At 43.7% G+C, this 12,296-nt stretch overlaps 1 protein-coding gene across 1 annotated transcript; it reads right to left on the bottom strand.

Moving 5' to 3' along the window:
* Window positions 1-2,095: 2,095 nt before the first annotated feature.
* LOC137380359 (complement C1q-like protein 4) lies at window positions 2,096-10,095 on the bottom strand. The gene is made up of 2 exons (XM_068052286.1): window positions 10,006-10,095; window positions 2,096-4,645 (listed from the first exon to the last, which is right to left on the bottom strand). Exons 1-2 carry the CDS (start codon window positions 10,082-10,084, stop codon window positions 4,254-4,256), a joined length of 471 nt encoding a protein of 156 aa, XP_067908387.1. The 5' UTR covers window positions 10,085-10,095; the 3' UTR covers window positions 2,096-4,253.
* Between the last annotated feature and the right edge of the window lie 2,201 nt (window positions 10,096-12,296).

A 12,296-nucleotide genomic window follows, 5' to 3' on the forward strand; every position in this document is an offset into this window, starting at 1 on the left:
CTAAGTGGGCAGGAAATCTTCATTATTTGAGGAGTTGTGATTGGTGCTGAACACTGTCCAATCATCAGCGAACATCCCCAACTTCTGACCTTATGATGGAAGGTCATTGATGAAGACTGGTGTCGGTGATGATTGGGACCTCAGGAGATTGGGCTCCTCCTGGAGTTCTACGCTCAGCTCTGGGCATGATACCTCAGGAAGGATATATTGGTCTCAGAATGCAGTGCAGATTCACCAGAATGATACTGGGGCTGAAAGGGTTAAAATATGTGGACAGGTTGCATGGACTAGGCTTGTATTCCCTTGAGGTTAGGAGGTTGAGGAGAAATCTAACTGAGGTGTTTATAATGATCAAATGAGTTAATATCGTTGATAGTGAAAAACTATTCCCTCTGGCAGGGAATTCAGAACAAGGGGGCATAATCTTAAAATTCAAATTTACAAGTGAAATCAGGACACACTTTTTCACACAAAGAATAGTGGAAATCCGGAACTTTTTATCCCAAAGAGCTGGGGATGCTGGGAGTCAATTGAAAATGGCAAGATTGGGATTGGCAGATTTTTGTTGGGTTCAGCCCCAGCTGCAGTAATGTGTTCAATGCGGGCACTGAACTTTAGGAAGTATGTGAAAGCTTTGGAGAGGGTACAGAAGAGATTTACAAAGGATGAGGGAATCCAGGTATATGGATAGACTGGAGAAGCTGGGGCTGTTCTCTTTAAAACAGAGAAAGCTAAAAGGTCACTGAAAGTGCCAACGCAGGTGGATAAGGTAGTCAAGAAGGCAAACGGCATGCTTGCCTTCATCGGTCGGGGCATAGAGTATAAAAATTGGCAAGTCATGCTGCAGCTGTACAGAACATTAGTTAGGCCACACTTAGAATATTGCGTGCAATTCTGGTCGCCACACTACCAGAAGGACGTGGAGGCTTTGGAGAGGGTACAGAAGAGGTTTACCAGGATGTTGCCTGGTCTGGAGGGCATTAGCTATGAGGAGAGGGTGGAAAACCTCGGATTGTTTTCACTGGAATGACGGAGGTGGAGGGGCGACATGATAGAGGTTTACAAAGTTATGAGCGGCATGGACAGAGTGGATAGTCAGAAGCTTTTTCCCAGGGTGGAAGAGTCAGTTACTAGGGGATATAGGTTTAAGGTGCGAGGGGCAAAGTTTAGAGGGGATGTGCGAGGCAAGTTTTTTACACAGAGGGTGGTGAGTGTCTGGAACTTGCTGCCAGGGGAGGTGGTGGAAGCAGATACGATAGTGACGTTTAAGAGACATCTTGACAAATACACGAATAGGAAGGGAATAGAGGGATATGGGCCCCGGAAGTACAGAAGGTGTTAGTTTAGGCAGGCATCAAGATCGGCGCAGGCTTGGAGGGCCGAATGGCCTGTTCCTGTGCTGTACTGTTCTTTGTTCTTTGTTCTTTCAAAGAGGTGTTTAAAATCCTGAAGTGTTTAGATATCGTAAATAAAGAGAAATTGTTTCCACTGCTGAAGGGTTGATAACCAGAGGGCACAGATTTAAAGTGATTGCCAAACAGGTTCAATCATAATCTTTGAAAGGGAATTGCATTAATATTTGAAGGAAAAAAATTGCAAGGATACAGGGAAAGAGCAAGGAAGTGGGACGATCTGGGTTGCTCTTCAAAAGAGCTGATGATAACTTGATGAGCTGAATGGCCTCCCTCTGTGCTGTTCTAGTCTATGATTCTATTAGGATATCAAGGGACATGGAGGAAAGACAGGCAAACAGAGTTGAGATACAGAGGCTGGAAAAGGTTCAATGGGCTGAATGACCTCCTCCTGTTCTGAAGTTCCTGTGACTATATTTTGTACTTCTAAAATAGGCAAATATAGAAATTCTTGTAAGTGGTAAGAGCTCACACAAGTAAATTGTAGGAAGGTGTATGATTTCCAACAGGTCTCGGTGGAAGGTTGCTGTGTACATGGGTGCTCAAATTAGCTGTAAACTGTGGAAATAATGAATGTGCAAAAGAAAGGTAGAATATTTGAACTAAGAAGCTGCATTTAATGTTGCAGTCTAGGTTAAAATCGACAGTCAACAATCTGGATCAGTGCAATGACAGCACCCAGAACAATGATATACCTCAGCAGGATTCAGCTGAGAGGGGTATCAGGAAATGACCTTGGTTGTGTTACCCAGATAGTGTTTACAACATTCATATGACATTGCCTGCCTGCTATTTTAACAAAGGTTTTAACTCATTTAAAATAAATGACAATATCTGGGTCACAACCTGCAACCAGAAAATGCCAGATGTGACATGCTAAATGCCCATCGCTAATATTTGCAAAAGTCAGTTCAGCTTCAAAGAAAACTAAACATCGAACTAGCAGGTCTCTGGGATAGGTCCGGTTTAATTAGTTCCTTTGAACACACAAAGCCTGAGGGAAAAGCTGCCACATTTTGCATTGAATAAAAAGAAAGAATTTCCATTTCTAGAGCGGCTTTCAGCAACTCACAACGCCCCAAAACACTTTACAGCCAGTGACAAACGTTTTGAAGTGATTGTTGTAATGTAAGAAACACAACAGCCAATTTGTGCACAGCAAGATCCCACAAACAGAAATGTGATAATGACTGGATAAATCTGCTTTGGTGGTGATGGTTGAGTGATCAATATTGGTCAAACACTGGGGATTACTCCCTGGTTCTTCTAGGAAATAGAGGTTGTGACATCTTTTACACCCAACTGAGAGGCCAGACTCTTTCAATGTCTCATCAGAGAAAAACCCCTTCTGTCAGTGCAGCTCTCCCTCAGTACTGACCCTTCAACAGTGCAGCACTCCCTCAGGACTGACCCTCTGACAGTGCAGCACTCCCACAGGACTGACCCTCTGACAATGCAGCACTCCCACAGGAGTGTCAGCCAAAATTATTGACTTAATTCACTGAAATGGGACTAGGCTCAGAGGATAACTCTGCCAGCCACAAGCACAGAAATCCTGCCTCTATTGGAGATTGAAAGAGAGATTCACCCCCTGGTCCATCAGCAGAATAATCAATGACTCAGTCATTCAGGAATTCCTGCTGCACTTAATTGTGACAGTGTAGAAGGCATATTGTCAATATCTTGCAATCACAAGATTGCTGCTCCACTTCACTTGGGCACAATGAACATTGGCCAGAATCTCTATTTCATTCAGTCCTGAACACTAGAGACACTCCTGAAGGAATCAGGTGGAGGGAGGATTGCCTTCCACAGGCTAAGTCTGGTACTGGTTGGGAGAGAGGCCCCTGGTGCAAAGTCTCCAAGTCCTTCATCCCAAATACTAATAATGATCAGGTTTTGAGGAACAATACAAGAACACCAACTTACTTCAAACGTGAGATTTTCGAGACAATTTAAAGTCAGGCCTTTCTATTGATGTAGAATCACCTACACTTACTCCAGTGAGGCCAGCATTGAATCACTGGACTGGCACAGACAAGAGATGAAAGTTCTATTACAGCTGTATGAAGGTCTGCTTAGCCTCCATCTGGAGATCAGTTCTGACATTGGATAGGATGCAGCACAGTTCACCAGAATGATCTTGACTCTAAAAAGCTTAAATTGTGAGGACAGGTTACATACACTAAGCTTATATTCCCTTCAGTATCGGAGATTAAAATGTGATCTCGTCATGGGATGATTAAAGGGGTCGATTGTGAGATAGAGAGAAACTATTTCCTCTGGTGGGGGGGTGGAGGAGTCCAAAACAATGGGGCATAATCTTAAAATTAGATCTAGGGCATTCAGGAGTGATTCCCAGGAAGTACTTCCTCGCAAAGGGTAGTGGAAATCTAGAACTCTCTCTCCCGAAAAGCTGTTGTGCAAATGGAGTTAAAGTACAGACGAGCCATGTGTTAATGGAGTGGCGGAACAGGCTGGAGGGGCTGAATGGACTCCTCTAATTCCTATGTCTTTTGAATCTTCCAACTTCAGGAGCTGTTCCTTTATATTTTTGAAGTTTGACCTAACCCAGCTCTGTTTTCAGGTTGCTGAGAGGGTCCCCTTCTGTTTGTCAGATACTATCTCTTGTTTAACCTTTAACACTGCCACATGCTCTCGCCAATACTTTCTGTGTGTCTCTCACTCTGCCTTCATACATACACTAGCGAAGTTCATTGCTCAGCCTTGCTCAAGTTAATTCAGTAAAAACACAGCGAAAGTTAAGCAGTTTTTTTTAACCAGCAGAAATGTACAGGAAGCAGGCATAATTCCCAGAACCAAGGGACCTGTCGTGTAGCTTTAGTCAGCCAATAGAAACCCCTGGAAGCTCAATGAACCTCCTTCACTCCAGAGGTTGCCAGAGGCCAGTTGTACCCACACCTGATCCCCCTTGTGGAGATCAAGGATGACATTTCTCATGGAGAGCTGGGAACTGTCCTTGGGCAGGACACTGTGGATCAAACTAACTTCTTGTCCATTCTTCATGAGGCCAACATCAGTCTGCAGGCCTCGGCCCGGGAGTGAGGAGTAGCTGAAGAAGTACAGGCCGCACTTGGGGCAGGTGAACTTGCCACTCTTGGGGCTGTAGGCCTTGCCCAGGTTCACATTGACCAGGTCATACACAAGGGGATCCACTGGGATCAGCACATGGTTCTTTGTAGAGCGCTGGACATCAAATACAACACCAACGTCTGAAAGATAGAAAGTGGCTATTTAATACATCATCACTGAAGTTACCTTTTAACATCAAAGTCCTGAGATCCAGCACCAAGTGAAGGGGAAAAGAGAAAGTGGACAGAGCACAGAAAGAGAAATCATTCTTCTGGTGGGGGTAGTCCAGGACAAGGGGGCAAAACCTTCAAATTCAGCCTTGAAGGCTGAACGCCAACTCCTGTTCCAATGATAGAGTAAATAAGGAGAAATTGTTTCTATTGGCTGGAGGGTTGGCAACCTAAGGACACGGGTTTCAGCTGATTCGCATAAAAACCAGAGTGGAGATGAGGAGAATTTTTTTACACCACGCGTTGTTGTGATCTGGAATGCGCTGCCTGAAAGGGTGCTAGCAGCAGATTCTGTAATAACTTTCAAAAGAGCATTGGATAAATATTTGAAAAGGAGAAATGTGCAGGGCAATGGGGAAGGAGCAGGGTGTGGAACTAATTGGATAGATTTTTCAAGGCACAGACATGATGGGCTGAATGGCCTCCTGTGCTGTATCATTTCACAATTGTATAAAAGGCTGTGAATTATTTGCGAGGTAGGAGACAGAAAGTGCGGATAAAGTGTCGGCGCTCTGATTGGTGGGATGTGATAAGTGGCTTTTCCCAGGGATCTGTTCTGGGGCCTCAATTTTTCACAATATTTATTAATAACATAAATGAAGGAATGGTGAATTGTACATCCAAGTTTACAATATATCCAAGTCTAGGTTAAGAGGGACGAAAAGTAATGCTGGTGGCAGCAGGAAGTTATGAAGGAACAAAGACAAATTAACTGAATTTCCAAAACGGTGGAAAATGAAGCTTCAATATGGGCAAGCATGAGCTAATCCAGTTTAGACCCAAGAAAGATAAATCAACAGAGAAACGAGGAACTGTAGGGCAGCAAAACGATTGGTGTGTCCAAGCTCATAAATCATTAAAAGCAGGCAGCTGGCACAAAACGCAATTAAAACAGTTAAAGAATTCATTGCATCATAGAATGATACAAAGCAGGAGGCCATTCGGCCCATTGTGCCAGTGCAGGCTCTTTGGAAGAACTATCCAATTAGTCCCACTCTCCTACCCTGCAAATTTTTTTTTCCCTTCAAATAGTTATCTAATTTTATTTTGCAATTTATTGTTGAATCTGCTTCCACCACCCTTTCAGGCAGTGCATGACTAATCACAAGTTCTGGCTAGGTTAAAAAATAATGTTTTCACATTCTTCTACCACTGGAAACAGTTTCTCCTTATTTACTCTATTAAAACCCTTCAAGATTTTGCACATAATGATGACCTTTATCTCAAGGGATCAGGAATGCAAAGGGTTTGAAGGTGTGCTGCAGCTGCAGAAAGCTCTGGTTATAGACCCCAGTTTGAGTGCTGCATTCAGTTCTGGCACTAGTGTCTCAACAGGATATACTGGCCTTGGAAGGGGTGCAGCACAGATTCAACAGAATGATACCAGGGCAATAGGGTTCAATTATGAGGACAGGTTGCATAAAATTGGCTTGCATTCCCTTGAGTATGAAGATTAAAGGATGATCTAATTGGGATATTTAAAATGCTGAAAGTATTCAGTCGGGTAGACACTGAGAAAGTATTTCCTCTAGTGGGTAGACCAGAACAAGGGGATATAATAGAGACTATTACAAACAAAATTAGGAAGCAACTTTTCACACAAAGGATTGTACAGATCTGAAGCACTTTCCTCAAAAAGACTGTGGATGCTTTTGGAGCTATGAAAACTGAGATCGCTAAACGTTTGTAAATGCATCAAAGGATATGGATAAAAGGCAGGTAAATCGACATTATTTAATTGAATGATGTAAACAGGCTCGAGGGCTGTAATCATTTCAGAAACAATTAGACAAGAGTATGGGGAGATGTTTGGGTCTTCTCTGGATGGATGAATTAAAATGCGTCGAATGACCTTTCTGATATGTAATTATTTTACATGTTTTAAAAGTTTGTACATTATGGGGAGAAATTGATGAATGAGGAATGTGAAGAATCCCACAGGTTTGAGATCTTAGGAAAGGAAGAACAGTGTGAGTTTGAGAGGCAGTTAAAGCGAGTAGGCTAGGGGGTCTAGAATTTGGGGTCGTCTTCTTCTTTGGCCTCTTTGTCTCGGGAGACAATGGATACGCGTCTGGAGGTGGTCAGTGGTTTGTGGAGCAGCGCCTGGAGTGGCTATAAAGTCCAATTCTAGAGTGACAGACTCTTCCACAGGTGCTGCAGAAACAATTGTTTGTCGGGGCTTTTACACAGTTGGCTCTCTCCTTGCGCTTCTGTCTTTTTTCCTGCAAACTGCTAAGTCTCTTTGACTCGCCACACTTTAGCCCTGCCTTTATGGCTGCCCGCCAGCTCTGGCGAACGCTGGCAACTGACTCCCACGACTTGTGATCAATGTTACAGGACTTCATGTCGCGTTTACAGACGTCTTTAAAGTGGAAACATGGACGGCCGGTGGGTCTGATACCAGTGGCGAGCTCGCTGTACAATGTGTCCTTGGGGATCCTGCCATCTTCCATGCGGCTCACATGGCCAAGCCATCTCAAGCGCCGCTGACTCAGTAGTGTGTATAAGCTGGGGATGTTGGCTGCCTCGAGGACTTCTGTGTTGGAGATACGGTCCTGCCACCTGATGCCAAGGATTCTCCGTGGCAGCGAAGATAAAATGAATTGAGACGTCGCTCTTGGCTGACATACACTGTCCAGGCCTCGCTGCCGTAGAGCAGGTACTGAGGACACTCGGACTTTTGTGTTCCGTGTCAGTGCACCATTTTCCCACACCCTCTTGGCCAGTCTGGACATAGCAGTGGAAGCCTTTCCCATGCGCTTGTTGATTTCTGCATCGAGAGATAGGTTACTAGTGATAGATGAGCCTAGGTCGGTGAACTCTTGAACCACTTCCAGAGCGTGGTCGCCAATTTTGATGGATGGAGCATTTCTGACGTCCTGTCCCATGATGTTTGTTTTCTTGAGGCTGATGGTTAGGCCAAATTCATTGCAGGCAGCCGCAAACCTGTCGATGAGACACTGCAGACACTCTTCAGTGTGAGATGTCACAGTCTCAGAATTAGGGGTCAGCCATTGAGGACTGAGATGAGGAGAAATTCCTTCACTCAGAGGGTTGTGAATCTTTAGAATTCTCTACCTCGGGGGCTGTAGTGCTCAGTTGATGAGTATATTCTTGAGTGAGATTGATAGATCTTTGGGCATTAAGTAAATCAAGGGATATGGGGACAGGGCGGAGAAGTGGAGTTGATGTAGAAATTCAGCTATGATCATATTAAATGGCAGAGCAGGCTTGAGGGACTGTATGGCCTATTCCTCCTATTTCTTGTGACAGATACCTGGAACTCAAAATCACAGAGTTGACAAGTTCACAAAAGAAATGACCATAGTGCAATCAACTGTAGGTGTACGAGGGACATCATCCATAGTAAACTTTTAAAATACGTATCCACACATTATTGCTCATTCTGCACAGGGTCAGGTTTGCAGTATTAGATTAGATTAGATTAGATTAGAGATACAGCACTGAAACAGGCCCTTCGGCCCACCGAGTCTGTGCCGAACATCAACCACCCATTTATACTAATCCTACACTAATCCCATATTCCTACCAAACATCCCCACCTGTCCCTATATTTCCCTACCACCTACCTATACTAGTGACAATTTATAATGGCCAATTTACCTACCAACCTGCAAGTCTTTTGGCTTGTGGGAGGAAACCGGAGCACCCGGAGAAAACCCACGCAGACACAGGGAGAACTTGCAAACTCCACACAGACAGTACAGGCAGTATGGGAGACATTGCCTCATTAACCCTCCATTAGAACAGAAAGAAAGAATAACTTGTATTTTCTGTAGTGCCCTTTATGTCCTCAGGACATCTCAAAGTGCTTTTGAAGTGTAGCTATTGTTGTAATGTGGGAAACATGAAAGCTAATTTGTGAACAGCAAGCTCCCACAAACATCAATGATCAGGCAATATGACAATATCCCCACACTAGATCAATAGGGATATCTGACAATACCTTTTAATACCCCACATTAGGGATATCTCAATGTTCTATAATACCCCACATCACCATCATCAAATCCCCCACCCTCAACAATCTACCATTGACCAGAAACTTAATTGGACCAGCCATATCAATACAGTGGCTACAAAAGGTGGTCAGAAGCTGGGGACTCAGTGGTGAGTAACTCACTTCCTGACTCCCCAAAGCCTGTCCACCATCTACAAGGCACCAGTCAGGGGTGTGATGGAATACTCTCCATTTGCCTGGATGAGTGCAGCACTCAAGACGCTTGACACCATCCAGGACAAAGCAGCCCACTTGATCATAAGCATTCACTCTCTTTACCACCAGCGTACAGTAGAAGCAGTGTGTACTGTCTACAAGATGCGCTGCAGCAACTCACCACACCTTCTTCAACAGCAACTTCCAAACCCATGACTCCTACCAAGTAGGAGAACAAGGGCTGCAATCACATGGCCATCTGCAAATGTCCCTTCAAGTCACAGACCATTGTGATTTGGAACTATATCACTGTTCCTTCACTGTCACTGGAGAAAATTCCTGGAACTCCTTTCCTAACAGCACTGTGGGTGTACCTACCCCACATGGACTGCAGCGGTTCAAGAAGGCAGCTCACCACCACCTTCTCAAGGGCAATTAGGGATGGGCAACAAATGCTGGCAGAGCCAGCAACGCCCATGCCCACGGACAAGTAAAGAACAAAAAAGATATGTGACAATATCCTATATTACGTTGAAGGTGCTATATAAATGCAAGTTGTTGTTGAAGGCAACTAAAGGCACAGTTGCCAATGGTGGAGCAAATAAAACTGGGGAGACATAATAGGCCAGATTTCAACAAATGCAGATATTTTGGAGGGTTGGGAGTGTATATGTTGCAAATTGCTAGGAAAGGCTGGATATGCCAAACGGTCTTTACCTGTGTGTTAGTAAAGTCATATTGGTTAGATTTACTAGTATGTTGGAGTCAATTTCAACAATGTTGAGGGCAGCAGATCAGTGTGGAAACTAGAAGTACAAACCTTATCTCTTCATGCTTCAAGTTACTGTCAGTCTTAATAATGTTTAACATATCCATCTGGCATTCCTCTGGCTTATTTTGTTGAAGGCATTTGTGAATTTTAAACAGACAAGCCCAATGGATTGCTGAATAGCAAATAAATAATTCTGATGAGGAAACCATCCACTATTATCTCCCAACAGTACTTTCTCTGCTATTGTTTATTTTCCAAATTAAGTGACCTGAGCTGTGCATGGACCAGGAAGACCATATTCTCAGTTTTAACTCTACTCACTGCGTGGCCCAGAGGTCAGAGGTCTCATCTTGGCCTGTGTCTCCATGACAAGCTCCGGCATTTTTCTTTGATTGGTCATTTCATGGTCAGCAGTCTAAAACCAGTACAGAAGATTTTATTACAATTTATTTCTACAACCAATGGTTCACTTCTTTTACAATGCCATACAGTGTAATGTCAGGCATTACAATATCCAACAGTATAATGTGAAATAGAGGGAAAGGCCAACAGACAGAAAGACTGAGCAACAAAGAGAAAGACCAAGAAAAACATTGAAAGAATCATAGATTGGTTATAGCACAGGAGGCCATTCAGCCCATCATGTTTGTGAGTTGCTCTTGCAGAGAGCTGGTAGCTAGTCCCACTCCCTCACCTTTTCCTCATAGCCCTGAAAATCTTTTCTCTTCAGATAATTATCTAAAAACCCTGTTAAAAACCATGATTGAATCTGCCTCCACCACACTCTCCGGTAGTGCATTCCAGATCCCAACCACTCACTGTGTAAAGAAAAGCTTTTCCTCATGTCCCCTTTGTCTCTATTGCCAACCAACTCAAATCGATGTCCTCTGGTTCTCAATCCATCTGCCAATGGGAACAGTTTCTCTCTATCTACTTTGTCGAGACCCCTCATGATTGTGAAAACCTGTATCAAATCTCCTCTCAACCTTTTCTTCTCTGATCTATCCTCGTAACTGAAGTTTCTCAACCCTGGAACCATTCTCATTAATCTTTTCTGCACCCTCTCTCACGCCTTCACATCCTTCCTGAATTGCAGTGCCTAGAATTGGACACAATACTCCAGATGAAGCTGAACCAATATTTTATAAAAGTTTATCATAACTATAAATGGGTGGTTGATGGTCGGCACGGACTCGGTGGGCCGAAGGGCCTGTTTCAGTGCTGTATCTCTAAACTAAACTAAACTAACTTCCCTGTTTTTTTACTCTATGCCTATCTTTATAAGCCCAGTGTCCTGTATGCTTGATATACCACTTTCTCAATCTGCCCTGCCGCCTTCAACGATTTGTGCACAAATGCCCCCAGGTCTATCTGCTCCTGCACCCCCTTTAGAATTCGATCCTTTATTTTATATTGCCTCGCCTCATTCCTCCTACCAAATAATATCACTTAGCATTTCTCTGCATTAAATTTCCTCTGCCATGTGTCCACCCATTCCACCAGCCTGTCTATGTCCTCTTGAAATCTATCACTATCCTCCTTATAGTTCACAATATTTTAATGCTTTGCATCATCTGCAAATTTTGAAATTGTGCCCTGTACACCCAACTCTAGATCATTCATATAGATCAAGAAAAGCTGTGGTCCGAATACCAATCCTTGTAGAATCCTACTACATATTTTCCTTCAGTCTGAAAAACAACCAATCACCAGTTTGCTGTGTTTTCTGTCACTCAGCCAATTTTTTTTTTTAGAGATACAGCACTGAAACAGGCCCTTTGGCCCATCGAGTCTGTGCTGACCATCAACCACCCATTTATATTAATCCTACACTAATTCCATATTCCTGCCACATCCCCACCTGTCCCTATATTTCCCCACCACCTACCTATACTAGGGGCAATTTATAATGGCCAATTTACCTATCAACCTGCAAGTCTTTTGGCATGTAGGAGGAAACCAGAGCACCCGGAGGAAACCCATGCAGACACAGGGAGAACTTGCAAACTCCACACAGGCAGTACCCAGAATTGAACCCGGGTCGTTGGAGCTGTGAGACTGCGGTGCTAACCACTGCGCCACTGTGCCGCCCCTGTCCCTTTTATTCCATGGGCTTCAACTGTGCTGATGAGACTGTCATGGAGAGAAGCAGCGGGAGGGGAGAGTATTCAAAAAGTGCGCCAGAACCTCGGAGATTCGGAGAGAAGCAGCGGGAGGGGAGAGTATTCAAAAAGTGCGCCAGAACCTCAGAGATTCGGAGAGAAGCAGCAGGAGGGTTGGAGGCAAATCAAAAATTGAAAAGTGACATCCCAATCAACAGAGAGTGCGGGGAAACAGAAAGCAGGCCTGGGTGAGTATACCGGTAAACTTTTAATTTAATCTAAGTTAATCAAATATAAAATAAGGCTTGATCGATTCATTAGTATAAAAACTAAAGTGGATTTTATAATTTACCATATATGTAGAGAAAGAGGGACCAGCTGGGAGGGTATTGGTTCAAATTAGGAGCTGTGTAATTAAAATTTTTTTCAAAGGTGGTAATGTAACAGTAAGTGTTATAATAAGAGTATAAACACAGAGCAGGAGTCGAAGTATTAATTACAATTGATTGT

Source organism: Heterodontus francisci, chromosome 19 (genome assembly GCF_036365525.1).
Source record: "Heterodontus francisci isolate sHetFra1 chromosome 19, sHetFra1.hap1, whole genome shotgun sequence".
Classification (NCBI taxonomy): Eukaryota; Metazoa; Chordata; class Chondrichthyes; order Heterodontiformes; family Heterodontidae; genus Heterodontus; species Heterodontus francisci.